General features: G+C 31.9%; 1 protein-coding gene across 1 annotated transcript in view; it reads right to left on the bottom strand.

The window, feature by feature from the left end:
- Window positions 1-20,237, bottom strand: part of LOC127544802 (fibrillin-2-like) — a 158,874-nt gene that overhangs the window by 72,799 nt on the left and 65,838 nt on the right. The window contains 4 exon segments of the mRNA XM_051971640.1: window positions 4,071-4,190; window positions 4,641-4,769; window positions 13,383-13,499; window positions 16,146-16,271. Of these exon segments, the coding sequence (XP_051827600.1) occupies window positions 4,071-4,190; window positions 4,641-4,769; window positions 13,383-13,499; window positions 16,146-16,271 (492 nt within the window).

Here is a 20,237-nt window from a genome sequence, read left to right on the forward strand (position 1 = left end):
AAGATCGAAGATTTTCCTCTAACCTGAATTCCTGACTCCAGCTGATTTTAAAATACACGATCATCACAGTTGATAAAAAACTGTTACAGGACTTGAAAACCAGCAGGAGGAATCATTGGATTCCTTGAGATGAAAAATTCTTGATGAGACTATTGCAGGACTTCAAAACTTGCAGGAATTATTGGACAATAATGGACTAGATTCCTTTTGGACTATTTCTAGGACTTATAGACATGTATAATTCCTCATGTTGATTCATGTCATTTGTTACATCACTTCTAGCCTTTGTTATGTTACTATGTGCTTATGTAATTTATGTAATTATGTATAATACCTCCCATATTGATGGATTTGTGTATACCTGTTTCAAGTGAGCCCCTTCAGAAACCCACTAATCTGATTTGATTTCCTGTATCCTTTGGTGATTTCATCTCCCTTCCTGAGCAATCAGGGAGAGCGTGATCACCTTTTTTTTTTTTTTTTTAATGTGTTTTCACTCCTTTTTTTGAGCAATCAGGAAAGATGTGATCATCTTTTTTGGGGTTCTCACCTCCTTGAGAAGTCAGGGACTTCATGACTACCTATGTTCTAAATCAAAAGAAAGCGGGAGATATTAGGACTCTTACAAGGTGGAAGAATAGAATTGATAGGTATTCTGGGAGATTCACAAATCAGGATTCAGTCGGGAGATTTACAAGTCCAGGAGATTCACAAGTTCAGTGGAGGAGATTCACAAGTCACAGCTCCCATAATCCCACTCTCGGAGGAGTCAACCTTTGAGTTCACACCTTTAAGAGATCATATATAAGGAGCTCCCACAAGCCAACTGGGGACTTTGGGGAGATTGAGAAGCCAAGATTCAGTTGGGCAGAACAAAGGATTCAGAGAGAGCTGGAGGCTGAAACTGGCAGAGGCAAAAGGATTAGCAACAGGAGCTCTTGGAACTAGGGAGAGAGATAGGCTTCTAAGACAACTACAAGGGCTATTTTGAAGGAGACAATAAAGGATCTGAACTTTTAACACCTGGCTGCATTTGAGGTGATTATTACTCTGAACTGAAAGGAAAGCTGCCTCCAGAAGCCCCCCAAGAAATCTGCTCCCAGAGAACGATTATATTTTAGAGAAGAGAAATTACAAGTCTGTAACCCTATGATATATATATATAAACTGGAAATCTATTCAATTATATTTAAAGAGAAAGGTCTAATCAATCTCAGTAAGCAACCTACCTGAGAAAAATGGCAAAAGAGATACTATTATAACAGGACAAAACAAACTGTAAAGAGCAAATTTTGAATAAATACAAAATAGGTAGCAAAATTTACTTAGGATATTGTATATATAAAGTATAAAGATTATCTAATTTTATCCTCACAACCATCATTTTGAAGTGGGTACTATTATACCTATTTTAGAAGTGAGGGAAACTGAGGCAGATGGCAAGACTTGCTAAATGTTGGAAATAAAAAAGTTTTTGGATATAATGAAAGGTGATTAAATAGATGATTTTCTAATTTAAAGATGAAGGAAAATAAGACAGGACTGTAGGTTGTTGTTTGTTCTCAAAGAAGGTCAAAATAACTTCACTATGTGTGATTTAAGATACCTGTGTTTGACTAATAAAATCAAAATGAGCTCAGAAGACTTTGCCATAGTTCAAGAACAAATAATCTGTAAGAACACCTGCATTTTTAAATTTGCACATCTCATGCTTCTTTTACGCTAGTGCCATTCTGCTTCATTTCTATAACACAGCATATTCTTTGATGAGGACATGCCATTCTGGGCAATCCTGTCTTAGTATCTCCCATGTCATGCAATTAGTTCCAAAATTCTTCAGAGAAAACTAGAGTATGTCCTTGAATGCTTCTTCTGACTACAATGTGAGTCCTTGCCTTGTCTGAGTTCCTTCTAAAATAGTTTTTTTTAAGCAAATGTACATTTGGCATTTGAGCAACATGGCCAGCCCATTGGAGTAGTACTCTTTGTAGCAGAGTTTGAATGCTTGACAGTTTACATGGAGAAAGGACTACATTGTGTGGTATTTTATCTTGCTAGATGATCTTAAGAATCTTCCTAAAACAATTCAAATGAAAGCAATTCAATTTCTTGGCATGGTGCCTGGATACTGTCCATGTTTCACAGGCATACAACAATGAGGTCAGTGAAATGACTCTTTAGATCTTTAGTTTGGCAAACAGTCTAATATCTAATATCTCCTCTCTCCCACACTTTCCATCAGAGCCTCCCAAGTACTGAGCTAGTTCTGGCAACTTGTGTATTAATCTAATCATTTATGTGTACATCCTTGAAAAATATACTGATAGTTTAAGTGAAATCAAGAATGGCCTCCATTTGCTGTAACCAGTGACCAATGAAGCACCTGTGCTCCAAAAATTAGCACAAGCAGCAGAGAACTAATCCACACCTGGATGTATCTCAGTATCAGAGGCTACATTGTGTGCATAATCATCTAGTAACAAAAAATCATGTGCCAACTGTCACTTTTCAAATTAATTAATTCATGACCAATGCAGCAGCTGACCTTGATGCCATTTTCATCCTCATTGAAGGCATGTGACAACATTGCTGAAAATATCATGCAGAAAAGCATCAGAGCAAGCACACACCCCTGTTTTACTCCATTAATGACTGAGAAAGTGGGTTTTTTGGTTGGCCTACAAGCTTCTTGCTTAGATTAGTTTTGAGTGAAAATTCTAATGTCAGCTTTAGGATGCTCTTTTAATGTAGCTTGTTGATATTTTGTGACTACCTCAAACGTGTCTTCAGCTCTAGCTTAAGTAAGTTGGCTTTTGTCAGCCTTATTTCACTTTGATCTACAATTTGGATGTAATACCCACTGATTTCTCTCACAAGAGGAATCATTTGTCTTTCAAATATATTGGATTTCATATTGTCCATATGTGTGCACACATTCCATGTACCAACAGTGAGTGGAATTATCTTTGAAAAAGTTTTCATGCATTTTTGTGTGTTTTGACCACAGGGAGAGATCCCTGCCTGCCAAAGTAAAACAGGCCTGGATTACATAGGTATAGAAGACAAATTTTATGGCACCTTTTCTAGTTGCTTCCTCATTCCAGGAAGCATGCAGTGTGGTCCTTCAAAAAAACAAAACAAAACAAACAAACAAACAAAAAAAAAAAACAGGTCAGATAACCAGAAGGTTGCCAAATCTCACTGCTGCTTCAGTCCAGTGAGATGATCCTATGTGGATAATTGTGCATGATTGTTCATGATTGTGACTACAATCCACAATGTATTCAAAATGTTGCTTTGTCATTTGCCTATCATATCATTTTGAAATAGGTAATAAGTGTAAAATGATATAGGTGATGCCTCTTGATTTGCACGTAAGTATTTATTTAATTGAGACATAGCTGTACAAAGTAATTGGCCTCACTCTCTCTTCCAGAGTCAAAGTCCAGTGACAAGGGAAGTCAAGATGATAGGTGATGTCTCAGGATGCAGTGGATGACCTTGGTATCTTTGATGTCTAACCAAGTTTAATACCTGACAGAGCCTCCTGCAGCTGCTTTCATGGTTATTGGAACAAATTATTCTCATCTGTCCATTCAGGCAGGGTAAGGTTGGAATAGATACCGCTTAGCTCATTAAAGGATTTGAGACAACTAGTTTTAACCTGTTAGTTGAAATAGTTTACTGTGATATGGCCTCTGTGCATTCTGCAGCTTTTTGAAGACACAGGTTAAGAGTTGGGTGAATTAGACACCAAAGATGGAAAGCAATGCTGAAAAAGGGCCTGACAACCCTGAGACCAGAGGTACTAATTTTCCCTGAATTCACCCTATAGCCCCTTAAAGTAGTAGTAGAGATGGTTTGAACTTTGTGATCTTTCTTCTAGTCAGACTATATACAATTTTCCCTGAAAGTTTAAAAGATTTTATTGGTTTTATGCAAGGATGACGCATGCCACCACTATTCTCTGAAACTAAAACTTGCCATTGCTTTGGTTTTTAGCTTATTTCCTTTATAGTGCATACCATATAGTCTTAGAACAGAGAATCAGAAAAAAAAATTGGCCTTACCAATGGAATTTTCACTTTTTACTTCATAATCTGGAGGACAGATGCATCGAAATGATCCTTCCGGGTTCTGACAGGCACCAGGAGAACAAGAGCCCAGAAAGGTTACATATCCATTAGTATCTTGAGGGAGGAAGAGAGGGAAAGAGGAAGACAGGGAGAGAAAGAGAAAAAGAGGGAGAAAGAGAGATTTTTAAATATATGACAGATATTGCAAAAAGATACTAACAGAATTATAGCAAATTAGTCATTTGAGTTAAAAACTCTAGGCATATAGATAGCAAATTTCATGCTTAGTCTTAGGATTCTTTTATTAGCTTACTTTCTCTATATCTTTTCCTGGAGATAGGGTAGCCTCAAGCTTTGACTATACTGTTCTATTTTTCTAATTATCTATCTATTTATCTACTATTTATCTATTTATACTTCCAATTGTTAAATATTCATTCAAATAAAAATTCTACTAACACACATATACACATATATATATATTCTGAATCATTTTTTTAAAAAAAGACATTTTCTTTATTTTAAGTGAAGGATCTTTCTAGTGAGTAGTTTTGGAATACTTACCAACACAATTTTTGCCATCAGGAGTAAGTTCATATCCTTCATTACACAAACACTTGAAAGAACTGATTTCATTAAAGTATTGTCCATTTCTACACATCTGTCCAAAAAGTGAACTGCACTCATCTATATCTGTAAGAAAGCAGAATATAATAACTTTTGTGAATAATTAACTCACAGGAGCAAAAAAACTTTTAGGGATAATTATTTAGAAATTTGAAATATATGGCATAGTATAGCTAATATACTCATTAAAATGACTGCAACTTAAAATTTTACAGTTAGGAAAGCAAGCATTGATTTCTGGCATTAGAAGCTTAAGGAGGAATCCTTCATTCTTTAATAAATCTTATTTTTAGAGGGGGAAAGATGTGTAAAATTTTAATTTGATACTCTAAAATGAAAATTTCACTACTCTGTTTCCAGTTGGATATACAGTAAAACAAATTATTATCTTTTACTCTGGTAAAGAACTCTAGCTATACAAAAGACAGTACACAGAATACTCTGGATTATATATAAAATTTATAGATTTGCTAAATTCACAGTGGATTTGAAAAGTAAGAATATTAACATGTTCTGCTTTTCACCAAAGGTGAGAGTTGATACCAAATCAGCAATTTTTAAAAGTGTATTGTTATTAGAAGTGCACCCTATCATACTATGGATATCAGAAACTATAATTCATGGACCACCTGGTGGAAGATGAATAAAATACTCTTAAGTATTTGTTAACATGTAATTTTTTAAAAGGTACAGAAAAAGGAATATAACAAGTAAAAGAACAACCAAGAATAGAGAGTCATAAGAAGGAGAAGTAAGTCCTCCATCTACCTCATCCCAGGTTACATTTTCTAGCACAGTAGGGAATTAATGAACAGAAGTTAGAGAATCAATGATAATCTCAATTTAATCTGAATATCACAAAAAGAAGTATAGACTAAGAAAGTGCTGTAATGGTGACAAAGGACTTACTCTGGCAATCTTTGGAAAATACAAGAAAGCTGAAATATTAATTTGTATAAAAGTGTTTTAAAATTTATTTTTTATTATAAATGAAAACTTATCAACTTTTTTTTTTAATAATTATATAGCTTGGGGCCATTAACCACTACCAATACAATTGGTTTGGGGTGGGGGAGGGGGGGAACAAAACAATCAAGGAACATACTAAATTTTAAAACATAAGGACAGCCTGTATTTCAAAATCAAACAGAAATGAATTAAAGGATTACAGATATACAGATGAAACTAAAGACTAGAGAGATTATAATGTAGAAAATGGGGCCCAGAGAGCATAAAAATCACATTAACTAATAAGTTTCTGAGGCATAATTTGAATTCAGATCTTCCTAATTCCACAACCAGAACTCTTTCCTTTCAATCAACAGTTCTCAAAACATGATCTGGGGAATCTATGAGTGGTACCCAAGGTTGTTCAAGGAATTATTTTTATAAAAATACCAAAATGGACATAGACAGATATTATGTGTTTTGCTTACTTATACATATTTGTTGCAAGTGATTTGTTTCTCTTTCTTTCAATTGGGAGAATAGCAGGAAGAAAAGAGAATATTGTTATTTGAATACAGAATTAATTAGAAATATTGACCCAAAAAATAAAAATATCAAAATGCTTTAATTTTCTAAAGTGGTTAATATGATGGATTAATCCATGCAAGTTAAAAGCTCTTGGGGGAATACTCAATCATTTTTTAAAATGAAGAAATAGGTCCAAAAGAGACCAAAAATTACGACTGCCGACTTCCAGAGTAAAGCCAGGAAGCTGCTTGAGCTCTCCAGTTTCCCTAAAAAACCACATGAAACCAAGCCTCTGAATAGAGTATTGAGGGAATGAAACCACTCTCCAACTCAAGATAGACTGGAAAAACTTCAAGAAAGGTCAGTCGCACTGGAATGAAAAAGGTGTTTAGAGTAGCTCATGTAGACTGTGGGAAAGCTGGTGAAAGGGTCTTATCACACACAGAAAATCATCAACTAAGACCCTCAGGACTGTAAGAGCACATCAATGGGGCAGGCCCTCAGTACCAGCTTAGAAGGCAAACACTGAAAAACCAAGCTGTTTCCCGAACAGAGCAGACAAAGCTGCCCCTTGCAAACACAAGGTGCCCCTGGGCTCAAAATCAAGGCTCAGAGCTGCACAGGAAACTTGGGACAACTTTACCACAGGAGCAGAGCTTCACCTTAAAAGTTAAAAAAATAAAAAAATAAAAAAAGAGGAAATGCCAAAAGAAAAGAAAATGAGAAAGAAACCAAAAAGAACATTGACCACAGAAAGCCACTATGGTGACTGGGCAGACCAAAGCATCAACTTTGTTAAGAGCAAACTATCCATAGAAGAAATTTCAAGGCATGATATGAATTGATCTCAAACCTAAAGAGGCTTCTTGAAAGTGCTCATAAAAGACTTTAAAAGACAAATAAGAGAGGTAGAAGAAAAAATGAGAAAAGAAATGAGAGATATGCATGAGAGAGTCAAGATCTTTGAAAAGGAAGGGAAAAAATTAATTGAAAGAAAACTCTTTAAAAACTGGAATTAACCAAATGAAAAGAGACAAAAACTAACTGAAGAAAATCCCACATTAAAAACTATAACAGGGCAAATGAAAGCTAATGACTCGGTAAGACAACAAGAATCAGTCAAACAAACTAAAAAGAATGAAAAAATGGAAGAAAATATAAAATACTTCATTGGTAAAACAGCTGGCCTGGAAAATGGATCCAAAAGAGACAGTTTAAAAAAATTATTGGCCTACTTGAAGGCCATGACTAACAAAGAGGCTAGATAGCATTCTTCAAGAGGTCATTAAGAAAAACTGCCATAACACTCTAGAAACAGAGGCAAGAATACTCATTGAAAGAATCCATTGATCACAAAGAACATTATTGTGAAATTCCAAAACTACAATCTGAAGGAAAAAATACTGCAAGCTACCAGACAAAGGCAATTCAAATATCAAGGAGCAACAGCCAGGATTACCCAAGATTTGGCAGCTTCTACAATAAAGGATTGGAGGGCCTAGAATACCATATTGGAAGATAAAGGACTTAGGATTACAACTAAGAATTAACTGTTCAGTAAGACTCAGCATCATTTTTCAGGGGAGACAATGTAGCTTCAATGAAGTAAGAGATTTTCAATCATTTCTATTAAAAAAAAAAAAAAAACCAAAGCCAGAACTAAACTGAAATTTTGATCTACAAATACAGGACTCAAGAGAAAAGTAGAAAGGCAAATAGGGGGAAATATATGTTACTTAAAGGTTAAGCTGTTTATATCTCTAGATGGGGAAACAATATCTGTAACTCTTGAGAACTGTCACTGGGGCAGACAAAGAGGAGCATTTGAGGGTGTGGTTGTGAAGGAACTCTGATGTGATGGCATCAAAGAAAGACATTAAAGGGTGGAAAACCATCTGCACTGGAAAAAGAGGAAAGGGAGATATAATGGGACAATTAATTCAAATAAAAAGGTGCAAAAGATCTATTTCATAGGAGGAAAAAGGGAGAAAGGGATCCCGTTTTGGCTCTAAGAGGGAATAACATATTTAGTTGAGTATAAAAATTTCTCTAACCCTATAAAAAGTAGGAGGATAAAGAGGAAAAAAAGATAGGGGCAGGATAGAAGGGAGGGCAGAAACACCAAGCAAAAAGGTAAGAGAAGGGGTAAGAGGTGGTAAGAAAATAAGGTAATGGTTGGAATAGTAAAAAAAAAAAAAAAAAAACAGGACCAGGGACAGGATGGAAAGAGAGAAAAATAGGATGAAGGGAAATACAGAGCTAGTAATCATTACTGTGAAAGTGAATGTGATGAACTCTCCCATAGAACTGAATTGAATAGCAGAGTGGATTTAAATAAAAAAACAATCTTACAATATATTGTTTACAAGAAACACATTTGACACAGAGACACATGCAAAGTAAAGGTGAAAAACAGGAAAAGAATTTATTATGCTTCAACTGAAGTAAAAAAAAAAAATAGGAGTGGCAATTCTGATCTCAGATAAAACAAAAATAAAAATAGATCTTATTAAAAGAGATGAGGAAGGAAAATACATCTTGACAAAGAGTATTATAAACAATGAAATCTTTACTATATACTATATACTTTACTTATACTAAATGTGTATGCACTAAGTGGTAAAGCAGGCAAATTCCTACAGAAGTTTTAAGCAAGTTACAGGAAGAAATAGATAGCAAAACTATTCTAGTAGGGATCCTCACTCTTAAAATCAGACAAATCTAACCACAAAATAAACAAGAAATTAGGGAAGTTAATAGAATCCTAGAAAACCTAGATATGATAAGACTTCTGGAGAAAATTGAATAGGGACAAAAAGGAATACATCTTTTTCTCGGCAGTACATGAAACCTATACAACGATTGACTATTGTATTAAGGTTTACAATCAAATGTAGAAAAACAGAAATAGTAAATGCTTCCTTTTCAGACCACAATGCAATTAAATTATATTGAATAAACGGGCAGAGAGAGATAGACTAAAAAACAACTGGAAATTAAATAATCTAATTCTTAAAAATGAGTGGGTCAAAAAACAAATCACTGAAACAATCCATAATTTCATCCAAGAGAATGACAATAATAAGACAACATACCAAAACCTATAGGATGCAGCCAAAGCAGATCTTAGGGAAGATTTTATATCTCTAAATAGCTACAGGAATAAAATAGAGAAAGAGTAGATCAATGGATTGGGAATGCAACTAAAAAAGCGAGAAAAAGAACAAATTAAAATCCCTAATTAAATACCAAATTAGAAATTCTAAAACTCAAAAGCTGAGATTAATAAAATTGGAACTAATAAAATTATTGAATAAATTGCTTTTATGAAAAAAAAAACCAACAAAATAGATAAACCTTTAGTTAATGTGATTAGAAAAGGGAAAGGGAAAAAAAAATCACCAGCATCAAAAATCAAAAGGTAAATTTACCACTAAAGACAAAGAAATTAAGGCAATAATTAGGAGCTATTTTCCAACTGCATTGCAGCAAGTCTGAAAATCTAATTTAAGTGGATGAATATTTACAAAAATATAAATTGACCCATCTTGACATTAGAGGAAATAAATTACTGGTCCCGTTTAAGAAAAAGAAAATTGATCAAAATCTTTAATGAACTCCCTAAGAAAACATCTACAAGGCAAAATGGATTCATCAGTGAATTCTACTAAACATTTAAAGAACATTTAATTCTAATACTATATAAACTATTTGGGGAAATAAATAATACTACCAATTTCCTTCTATGACACAAATATAGTACTGACACTTAAATCAGGAACAGCCAAAACAGAGAAAGAAAATTACAAATTACAAAATATTGATGCAAAAATGTTAAATAAAATATTAGCAAAAAAAATTATAGCAATTTATCAGTAGAATAATACAGTATGATTAAGCGAGATTTGTACCAGGATTGCAGGGCTGGTTCAATATCAGGAAAACTATTATCATAATTGACCATTATCAATAACAAAATCAATAGAAATAATATGATAATTTCAATAAATGTAAAAAAAAATGTAGAAAAAATTATGACAAAATACAGCACCTGTTCCTGCTAAAAACACTAGAAATTATAGGAATAAAGGTAACTTTCCTTAAAATAATATAATAAAAAATAAAATTATATACATAAATATATGTAAATATAAATAAAAATAAAATAAAATAATAAGCAAGCATTATATGGAATTGAGAGAAGCTGGATGTATTCCCAGTAAGATCAGAGTTGTGAAAGAAGGATGATCATTATTACCTAATATTCAACACTGTACTAGAAATGTAAACTTTAGCAATAGCAAAAGAAAAAAGAAATTAAAGGAATTAGAATAGGCAATGAAAAAATAAAACTGTCACTCTTTGCAGATGTTATGATGAAATATACTAAGAAATCACCAAAAAACCTACTGGAAACAATAGCTTTAGCAAAGTTTCAGGCTATAAAATACACCCATACAAATCATCAGCCTTTCTATATATTACTGACAAATCACATTAGCTAAAGATAGGAGAAATTTCATTTAAAATTATTGTAGACAAAATAAAACAGTTGGGGGTCTATCTGCCTTCCAAGACAAACCTAAGAACTATATGAATACAATCACAAAACACTTCTCACACAAATAAAGTCATGTCTAAACAATTGGAAAAGTATCCGTTGCTCTTGGGTAAGCCCAAGGATATATAATAAAAATGACTATTCTGCCTAAATTGGCCTATTTGTTCAGTGCTATACCAATCAAACTGCCAAAAAAAGTTGTTTTATAGAAATAGAAAAAAATAACAAAATTCATCAGGAAGAACAAAAAAGGTAAAGAATAGAATTAATGAAAAAAATATAAATGATAGTGGCTTAGTATGATCAAATCTAAAATTATATTTCAAAGAAGCAGTCATCAAAATCATTGGTACTGGCTAAGAAATAGTAGTAGTGGATCAGTGGAATAGATTAGATCCACACAACACAATAATCAAGGAAGGCCTGTAGAATTTAATATTTAATAAACTCTCCAACTTTAGTTTCTGAAATTTAGTCTTCTGAAAAGAATTTGACAAAAATTGCTGAGGAAATTGGAAAATAATGTCAGAAACTTGGCAGAGAGACCTACATCTCACACCCCACACCAAAATAAGGATCAAAATGGGTTTATGATTTGGGCATAAAGGATGCTACCATAAACAAATTATGAGAACAAGGGATAATTTACCTATCAGATCTTTGTAAAAGGGAAGAATTTATGACTAAAGAAGAATTAGAGAACATTATAAAAGGCAATGTAGAAAATTGTGATTACATTAAATTAAAAACTTTTTGCATAAACAAAACCAAAAAAAACAAGATTAAAAGGGAAGTTCAGTACTGGGGAAAATCTTGACAGCCAGTGTTTCTGATAAAGGTCTCATTTCCAAAATATATTAAAAATATACTAAATTTATAAGGATACAAGTCATTCTCCAATTGCTATCTGGTCAAAATTTATGGACAATTTTCAGATAATAAAATTAAAATCATGTATAGTTATATGAAAAAAATGCTCTAAATCACTATAGATTATAGAGAAAAATAGAAATTTCTCTGAGGTACTACCTCATACCTCTTGGATTGGCAAAGATGACAGGAAAAGATAATGATAAATGTTGGAGGGGATGTGGGAAAACTGGTACACCAAAAATGGTACACACATTGTTGGTGGAGTTGTGAAAGGATTCAATCATTCTGGAGAGCCCAAAGGGCTATCAAAGTGTGCATACTCTTTGACCTAGCAGTGCTATTACTGGATCTGTAACCCAAGGAAATCATAAAGGATGGTAAAGGACCCACATGTGCAAAATGTTTGTAGCAGAGCTCTTTTTGTAGTAGCAAAGAATTGGAAAATGAGTAGAGGTCCATCAATCAGGGAATGATTTAACAAATTGCGGTATTAATGGAATATTATTGTTCTGTAAAAAATGATGAACAAGCTAATTTTAGAAAGGCCTGAAAAGATATACATGAACTGATGCTGAGTATTTGTACACAATAACTGTATGAATGTGATCAACTATGAAAAACTTGGTTCTTCTCAGTCATTCAGTAATTCAAAGCAATCCTAATAGTCTTTGAGCAGTAATTGCCATCTACTTCCAGAAAAAGAACTAAGGAGATTGAATATAATTCATCACATGGTATATTCACCTCATTTTTCTGTTTTTTATCTCTCTCATGTTTTTTAGTTTTGTTCTGATTTTTTTCTCTTAATATGATTCATAAAGCAACATGTATTAAAAATAAATCCACTAGACAAAAAATACTATTGTCTTATACTATGCTTGGCATAGCATAAGTTGTTCACTGGTTAAAGTATAAAGACTAAAGTTCTTCCCAATCTGTACACAAAATTTCTTAAGCTCTGAAAGTATTCAGTACTTTGAATTTTTTTGGAAACTAATTTCCTTAAATAATTAGAAATAGTGAAAAAGTATTCTTTGGCTCCAGTTATATAAAAGGGTTGCAATTGTATGTAGAGGAATAAATGGATAAAGAATGAAAAAAGACATGAAAGAAGGAACTGAGTCCAAATTGCATCTCTGACCCTACCTGTGCAATCTTGAGCAAGTCACTTAATTTCCTTGTGCCTCAGTTTCCTCATCTGTAAAATGAGTAATCTGTAAAATCTGTAAAATGTATAAGACTCACTCTGAGGTTCCTTCCAAATCTAATTTTATGATCTTATGATCTACTGTTTTGACTGAATTGATTGTTGATAAAATAGCAATTTTGAAAGGTTATTTCATTTAATTTATTGCCTAGTTGATAGAAGAGAGTGGTGTAATCATTTTGTTATTATTTATCTATATCCTATATCAAAATTATCATTCTAATTACTCTTCTTTTAATTATTCCCTATTTATCCTGTAATATAGCTTGCTTTGTATGCAGATTTTCGCATGTTGTCTCCCCCAATAATTTCAAATTTCTTAAAGGCAAATATTGTTTTTGCCTCTATTTTGTTATCCCCAAAGTTTAGCACAGTGCTTAGCATACAGGAGCCTTTTATAAAGGTTTGTTGATTGGTTGTCATTGATCTAAACATAATAGTTATATAATGTAAAAACATTTATTTATAATTTCATTTTTACCTCAATTTCATTTTTTATTAGTTTATCATTTGACAATTGAAAGAATTGGAAAGAGAAAAAAGTTTAGATTTAAGTACTTACCCAGATTATCATTATTATGAGTAAGTTCAAACCCTGGGTAGCAGAGACAGTTATGGGATCCAACTGTGTTTTTGCATATTCCATTTCCACATAGGTGGTCCTCACATTCATCAACACCTAGAAAAAAAATTATGTCATATATATATATATATATATATATATATATATATATATATAAAATGTATGTATTGTATATTTTTTCTCCATATCACATATAGTATGAACATTAAAAAATTCTATGAATTAATTTGCTCTTGCTTACTAAAACTTTACAAGTGAAATTAATTGAAAAATCAAGTTTGAATCATTGATTACTTTGAATAAGAGAATTTTTTATTAATATAACATTTTTGCTACATACAAGAGTTATGTGTACTTTTAGCAGACCTGAGATACTAAGTGGAAGAAACCTATGTATTAATAGTATGAACTTAATAAACATATTAGTGGATAAATAGTTCTTCTAAAAACCTCTTTTTTGATTAAGACATGATTATTAATCATTTTAAATTTTCTCCAAGAAACCTTGTTTGCATTATTGTGTTTTAAGCAAGCCTCTGCTTAATAGTGATTAATAGCATCTCACTGATCTCCAAGTTAGAATGGTCACATCATATACATTTAAAAGGTAAAATTCAAAGAATAATGCTGTAAGTGAATAATCTTGATGGGGTTGTTTCCAATAAACATTTCCAAGAATCTAAAAAAGCACAAAATATAGAACTTTATGCTTCTAGTTTCCTTCTAATTATGATGAATGTAATCATTCTTACTTTACTTAGCACTTTACTTAAAAAGTACACCAAAGATTATTAACTTCTCTATGTGTTCTTGCTTCTCTTCCCCTTATAACAACAATAGCAGCAACAACAAATTATTAAGCAAAACTGACTAATGGAGAAACCACAGACAGCATATGCAATATTCTGCACCCATATTCCCCCATCTCCCTCCCAAAGTGATTTTTTTTTTAAATCATCTGTTCACTAGGATCAAATTGATCATTGCATTAAATTGTTTAGTTGCCTTTTTTGGTTGTTTCCATTTGGATTATTATAGTAATATATCTGGTTCTGGTTCTGGTTCTGGTACCTTCAGCCACTCAGGTTTATAATCTTGGATTCTGATTTTTCCTCATTTCACTTATCCAATCGGTTGACAGACTTCTCACATCTACCTTTCTTAGATCTCTGATCTGCTGTTTTCTGTTCACAACTTTATCTTTACTAAAGGATTCACTAATTATTTTTGTCAATTATTATTCCAATGGCTTTGTAGGTTTCCCTGTTTCAAGTATCTCCTAACTTCAGTCCATCCTATACATTGCTGTCAGTGCTTTTCCTCAAAGCACAGATCTGACCATGAAATTTTCCAATACTACCAATGGCTTCTTATTGACTTTAGGATAAAATGCCAATTTGTTCCAATAGCCATAAAGATAGCAGAAGCAGAAGTTATAGATCACTACAAGCTCCATCAATCATTGAAGATTACAAGATCATCCACTTTTCTTGACTTTTGTCTTGCCACTAAACTTGATGACTTGGGAAAAATGGGACCAAAGACTTCACACAATTCTGACTCATTTATATCGAGTTCAAGCATAAGTCATTATGCCATGATATCACTGGCATCCTTTGAAAATTAATGAAAAACAGCAAAGATTTTAAAATGTAAACCACACTGAAACCTTCTGCACAATCTGGCCCCAAATTTCTGTGGCTATCTCTTCTTTCTGGGCATTTTCTATGGCTGTCTTCTATGCTTAGAATATTCTCCTCTTTTTTTCTTGGTCTACTGAATTCTGCCTTCCCAATTATTCTTAATTTTTATTGAAAATCTTCTCCAGCCCATCTTAATTGTAATGTGTTGCCTTTGTAAATTATTTCTTATTTATCCTGTCTATATTTTGGTTTGTATATATTTGTTTGTATATTACCTTCCTCATTAGATTATTTACTCCTTGAGAGAAGGGATAGCTTTTTACTTCTTTTGTACCACCAGCACTTATAATGGTGACTAGCACATAGTCGGTGCTTAGTATTTATTGGTTGATTGATTTCATCTAGATTCCTGTCATGAGACAGCATATTAAAGCTGAAAAAATTGTGGTCATAGTAAATTTGTTATGCTGCGTTAGTTTTTTAAACAGTCTACATATATTTTTCAAGTACTTTATTGAAAAAAATAGAAACATTTTAATATTTTTCTCAGGATATGATACTAATTGAGGAACAAAAAATTCCTTATAAAAAATTCTTTATATTCCTATCCCAATTTCTGATCCTAGTCCAAGTAGCATGAAATGATGCAGATAATAGTATCTCAGTAAATGATTGGAAAACTGTTAAGTGCCTGTTATGTACAAGGCACTTGTATTAAAGTAAGCTAAATGGTGGAAATATAAATGCAAGTAAGCAAAATAGATCCTGGCCTTGAGGCTCCATTAATAGTTGAAAAAACAATACATATGTAATAGTGATCAGAGAGGAGTTTGTAAACCCTACAGCACTATGTAAATGTGAACCCAATTGCCCATAATTTCATTTGAAATTATATTTCTTTTTTTAGATTGTTAAAAACACCCAAAAATTGTGCCTAATTACTCTTAATAGCTTGTGAAAAGTTTAGTTTAAAAGAATAAGTTAACTTAGCCATGAGGCACATGATAAGTACTCATGATGCATAATTAAATACAAAATTTTCTCTATTTTTAATTATTTTGAAGTATTTTTAATACTTAAGACTGAAATTATTTCTTACCCATGCACATGGTCTGGTCTTGTGATGTTTTAAAACCACTGTGACAGACACATTGATAACTTCCTTGCAAATCCACACATAAGCCATGGCTACAAACATTAGGCATTTCCAAACATTCATTGCGATCTAAAACAAAAATGTAAAATATATGAAATATAGTATTTACCAGTTGTGATTCCTCATACATGTTCATGTTCTACAATTCTTTAGCCATCTCCAATTCTATAGGTATGTGCTTGTTTTAAGCTACTTACTAGCACAAAAAAAATGGTATGTATACATTATAGAGAGCTCTTTCCTGGGTCAAAATTGACTGTTTCTATCTTTTACTATGTAAGACAGTAATTCTCAGAGTTGTGATTTGAAGAATTCTTATTTTTAAATCTGGAGGCATATTTCATATGTTTGTTAATAGTTTACAATTTAAAATATATTTTATTGCTATTTTTATCACTTACATTTCCTTTGTGTCCCTACCCCAAGTCCTTCCAGAGAATCGTCCCTTATGTCAAAAAATTTTTATGAATAAAAATTAAAATATCAGCAAAACTAGTCAACACATTTTGAAAAGCTGATATCATATGCAGTGATCTACACCTAAATATTCTCACCTCTATAAGAAGTAAAAGTATCTTCTTACTATCTCTTATTTGAGGCCAATTTTTTGTTTTATTCTAATTTCACAATTCAGTTTCCATTGTTTTTTAATTTATATTGTAATCATTGTGATAGTCACACAATATCACTGCCATAGTTCATGTAAGTCTTTTAATACTTCATTCTATCATGTTTATTGTTTCTTATAGAAAAATATTTCGTTACATTTACATACCATATATTTTTGGACACCCAGTAATCACTGGGTTATCTACTTTAGTTATTTAGTACTTTGCTACCTCAAAAAGTGATGCTATAAATATTTTGATGTTGAAGGAGCCTTTAATTATTAATGATCACCTTGAAATATCTGGCTAATAGTAGCAACTCTGCATCAAAGAGTATGGACAAAGCAAAATAAAATATATTCAAATTGCTTTCTAGAATGATCAAAGTACTTCACAGCTCTACCAACAAAACATGAGGTTGCCCCTCTTTCCAAAGCCCTTCCAACTTTGACCTATCCTGTCATTTGTCATCTTTGGGAATTTGCTACATATGAGAGAAAACTATTTTTCCTGAGTTTTTTGGGGGTTCTTTTTTTTTCCACAACTTGACTTTTATGTAGTTTTGCAAGACCACATGTGTGTAAACTATATTCAATTACTTGCCTTCTAAATGATAGAGCAGGGGAGAGGGAGGAAGGAAGAGAATCTGGAACTTAAAAGTTTCAAAAAACAAATGTCTTTTCATATAAGAAAAAAATAAAATACTAAATTTAACAATAAAATATTTACATGGAGAATTTTGTCATATGTTTGTCAACAATTTTAACATTCTTATTTAAGAATTCCTCATTTATACTAAAACAATTATTTTTAAATAATTTATCAAGTTCTGTGCTATATCCTTTGGCCAGTACACATTACACCCAATTTCTATTATCTACTATATGTATGATTTGGAGTCTTGATTTTTCTAACAATGAAAATGTTTGAAAGCTACTACTTAACAGTCTTATTTTAATACTGGTATATATGAAACACACACACACATATATGCATGCATGTATATACATATGCATATAGGGATAGGACCAAACTTATGGTTGTTTAACATAGAAAATTCAATCAGTACACATTAGCATTTTTTTTGCAATTCAGGCATAGAAAGTTGCCTAGAGTATCAAGATGCTGTTAAATCAACAAGCATTTATTAAAGGTCTATTACATGCCAGTCACTGTGCTAAAGTGCTGGTGATAAAAAGAAAGGTAAAAAAGTCTCCAAGGATCTTATAATCTAATAGTGAAAGACAAAATATAAACAATTATGTAAACTGGGCCACATTGGATATAAACTCAGAAGGCACTAATTTTAAAAAAGACAGTTGAGACTTCAAGTGAACTAGAGAATTCAGAAGGCAAAATTTGGAGGGAAAAAATGCAAGCATGGAAAACATTCAGTGAAATGCATGAAATTGAGAGGTGAGTGTTTTATGTAAAGAATAGCAACAAAACTAATGTCACTGATCATAGAGTTTGATTAAAAAATAGGTTTGTTTTTGCAATTATCCTGCTTGTCATTTTTTAAAATAGAATAATAATATATACTACAACTTGTTCAGTCATCTCCCAATTTGGTGGGTATCCCTTTAGTTTCCAATTCTTAACTACAATAAAAAGAGTTTTTTATAGTTTTGTGCAAATAAGTCCCTTTCCTTTTATATCTTTGGGATAGAGACCTAGAAGTGGTATTACTAGATCAAAGGGGATATACAGAGTTTTATTGTCCTTTGGACATACTTCCAAATCACTCTTCAGAATTATTGGATCAGATCACAACTTCACCATCAGGGTACTGGTGTCCCAGTTTTCTCACTTCTTTTTTTTTTGTCATATTAGCCAATCTGATGTGTGTAAGGTAATACCTCTGAATTGTTTTAAATTTTCATTTTCTATTCAAGTTATTTAGAGCATTTTTCCTATGACAATAGATATCTTTGATTTTAGACAAGTAAACTGAGCAAGATGTAAACAAACTCCTTAAGGAAAAATAACTAGGACAAGATGGATTTACAAGTGGATTCTACCAAATATGTGAGGAGCAATTAATTCCAATACTATATAAGTTATTTGGGAGTGAAAGAAGAGTTCTATGCATTTTTTTCTATGAAATAAATACGGTTTTGCTATCTAAACCAGTGAGAGCAAAAACAGAGAAAGGAAATTATAGATTTATTTCCCTTGCAAAGGTGTTATATTATTATACCTCAAATTATAAATTGCATCTAAGCTGTATTTCACTAGGAATGCAGGGACAGTTTAGTGTTAAGAAAACAATCAGAATAATTCATTAATAAGAGAAAGAAGAAAAATAATATAGTTATATCTAAAGACATCAAAAAAGTTGACAAAATTACACCACCATTCCTATTAAAACACTAGAAAAAACAACAAGCTTTTCTTTGAATGATAATAAAATAAAAATTAAACAGTATCTGTAAAGGGTATAAACTAGTAAATAAGATTGGATGTAAAGCAAGGATTTACATTATCACTACTATTATTTAATATTGCATCAGATATGCTAGCTGTAACAATGAGACAAAAAAAAGAAATCAAAGGAATAAAAACAGGCAATGATGAAACAAAACTATCATTCTTTGCAGATGACATGCTAGTATACTTACAAGTTTCTAGAGGTTAAACTAAAAAACTAACTGAAAAAATTAACTACGTTAGGAAAGTTGAAAGGTTAAATAAAATAAATCCCCGCACAAATTGTTAGCATATATATATTGCCAACAAAACTTAGCAGGAAGAAATAGAAAAATTCTTTCTACAAATATATAAAAATATAAAAAAGTATTTGTATAAAACACTTGGGAGTTAACTTGTCAAGATAAACTCAAATTATACATACAAAATTATAACAACAACAAAAACCACACAAATAAAGACAAATCTAAACAACAGGAGAAATATTAATTGCTCCCATATTGAAAGACTGCACCTTTCATAGTTAAAACTGACGACTCCACCTAAATTTACCTACTCAGTTTTACATCAATTAAATTATCAAATAATTATTTTATAAAGCTAGAAAACATTATAACAGTCATCTGACAAAATTGTCAAAAATATAGGCAAATAACAGAAAAAAAAATGTGAAAGTAGGTAGCCTACCAGGACCAAATTTCAAACCATATTACGAAGTAGAAATAATCAGAAGAATCCAATGCAGTTTAAGTAAGAAGAGTGATGGATTGGTGGAATAGATTAGATATATAATATACACTAATAAATTATCACAGTAATTTAGTGTTTGATAATGTAAATTTAGATCCAAGCTTCTGGAGTAAGAATTCTATACATTTGAGGAAAAAAAAAATTAAGAAAACTGGAAAGCAGTTTGATAGAGATTACGTCTCACTCTATATACCAAAGGAAGTACATTGGTATATGATTTATCATAAAGGGTGATATTAAGTGAATG

This window comes from Antechinus flavipes, chromosome 1 (genome assembly GCF_016432865.1).
Source record: "Antechinus flavipes isolate AdamAnt ecotype Samford, QLD, Australia chromosome 1, AdamAnt_v2, whole genome shotgun sequence".
Classification (NCBI taxonomy): domain Eukaryota; kingdom Metazoa; phylum Chordata; class Mammalia; order Dasyuromorphia; family Dasyuridae; genus Antechinus; species Antechinus flavipes.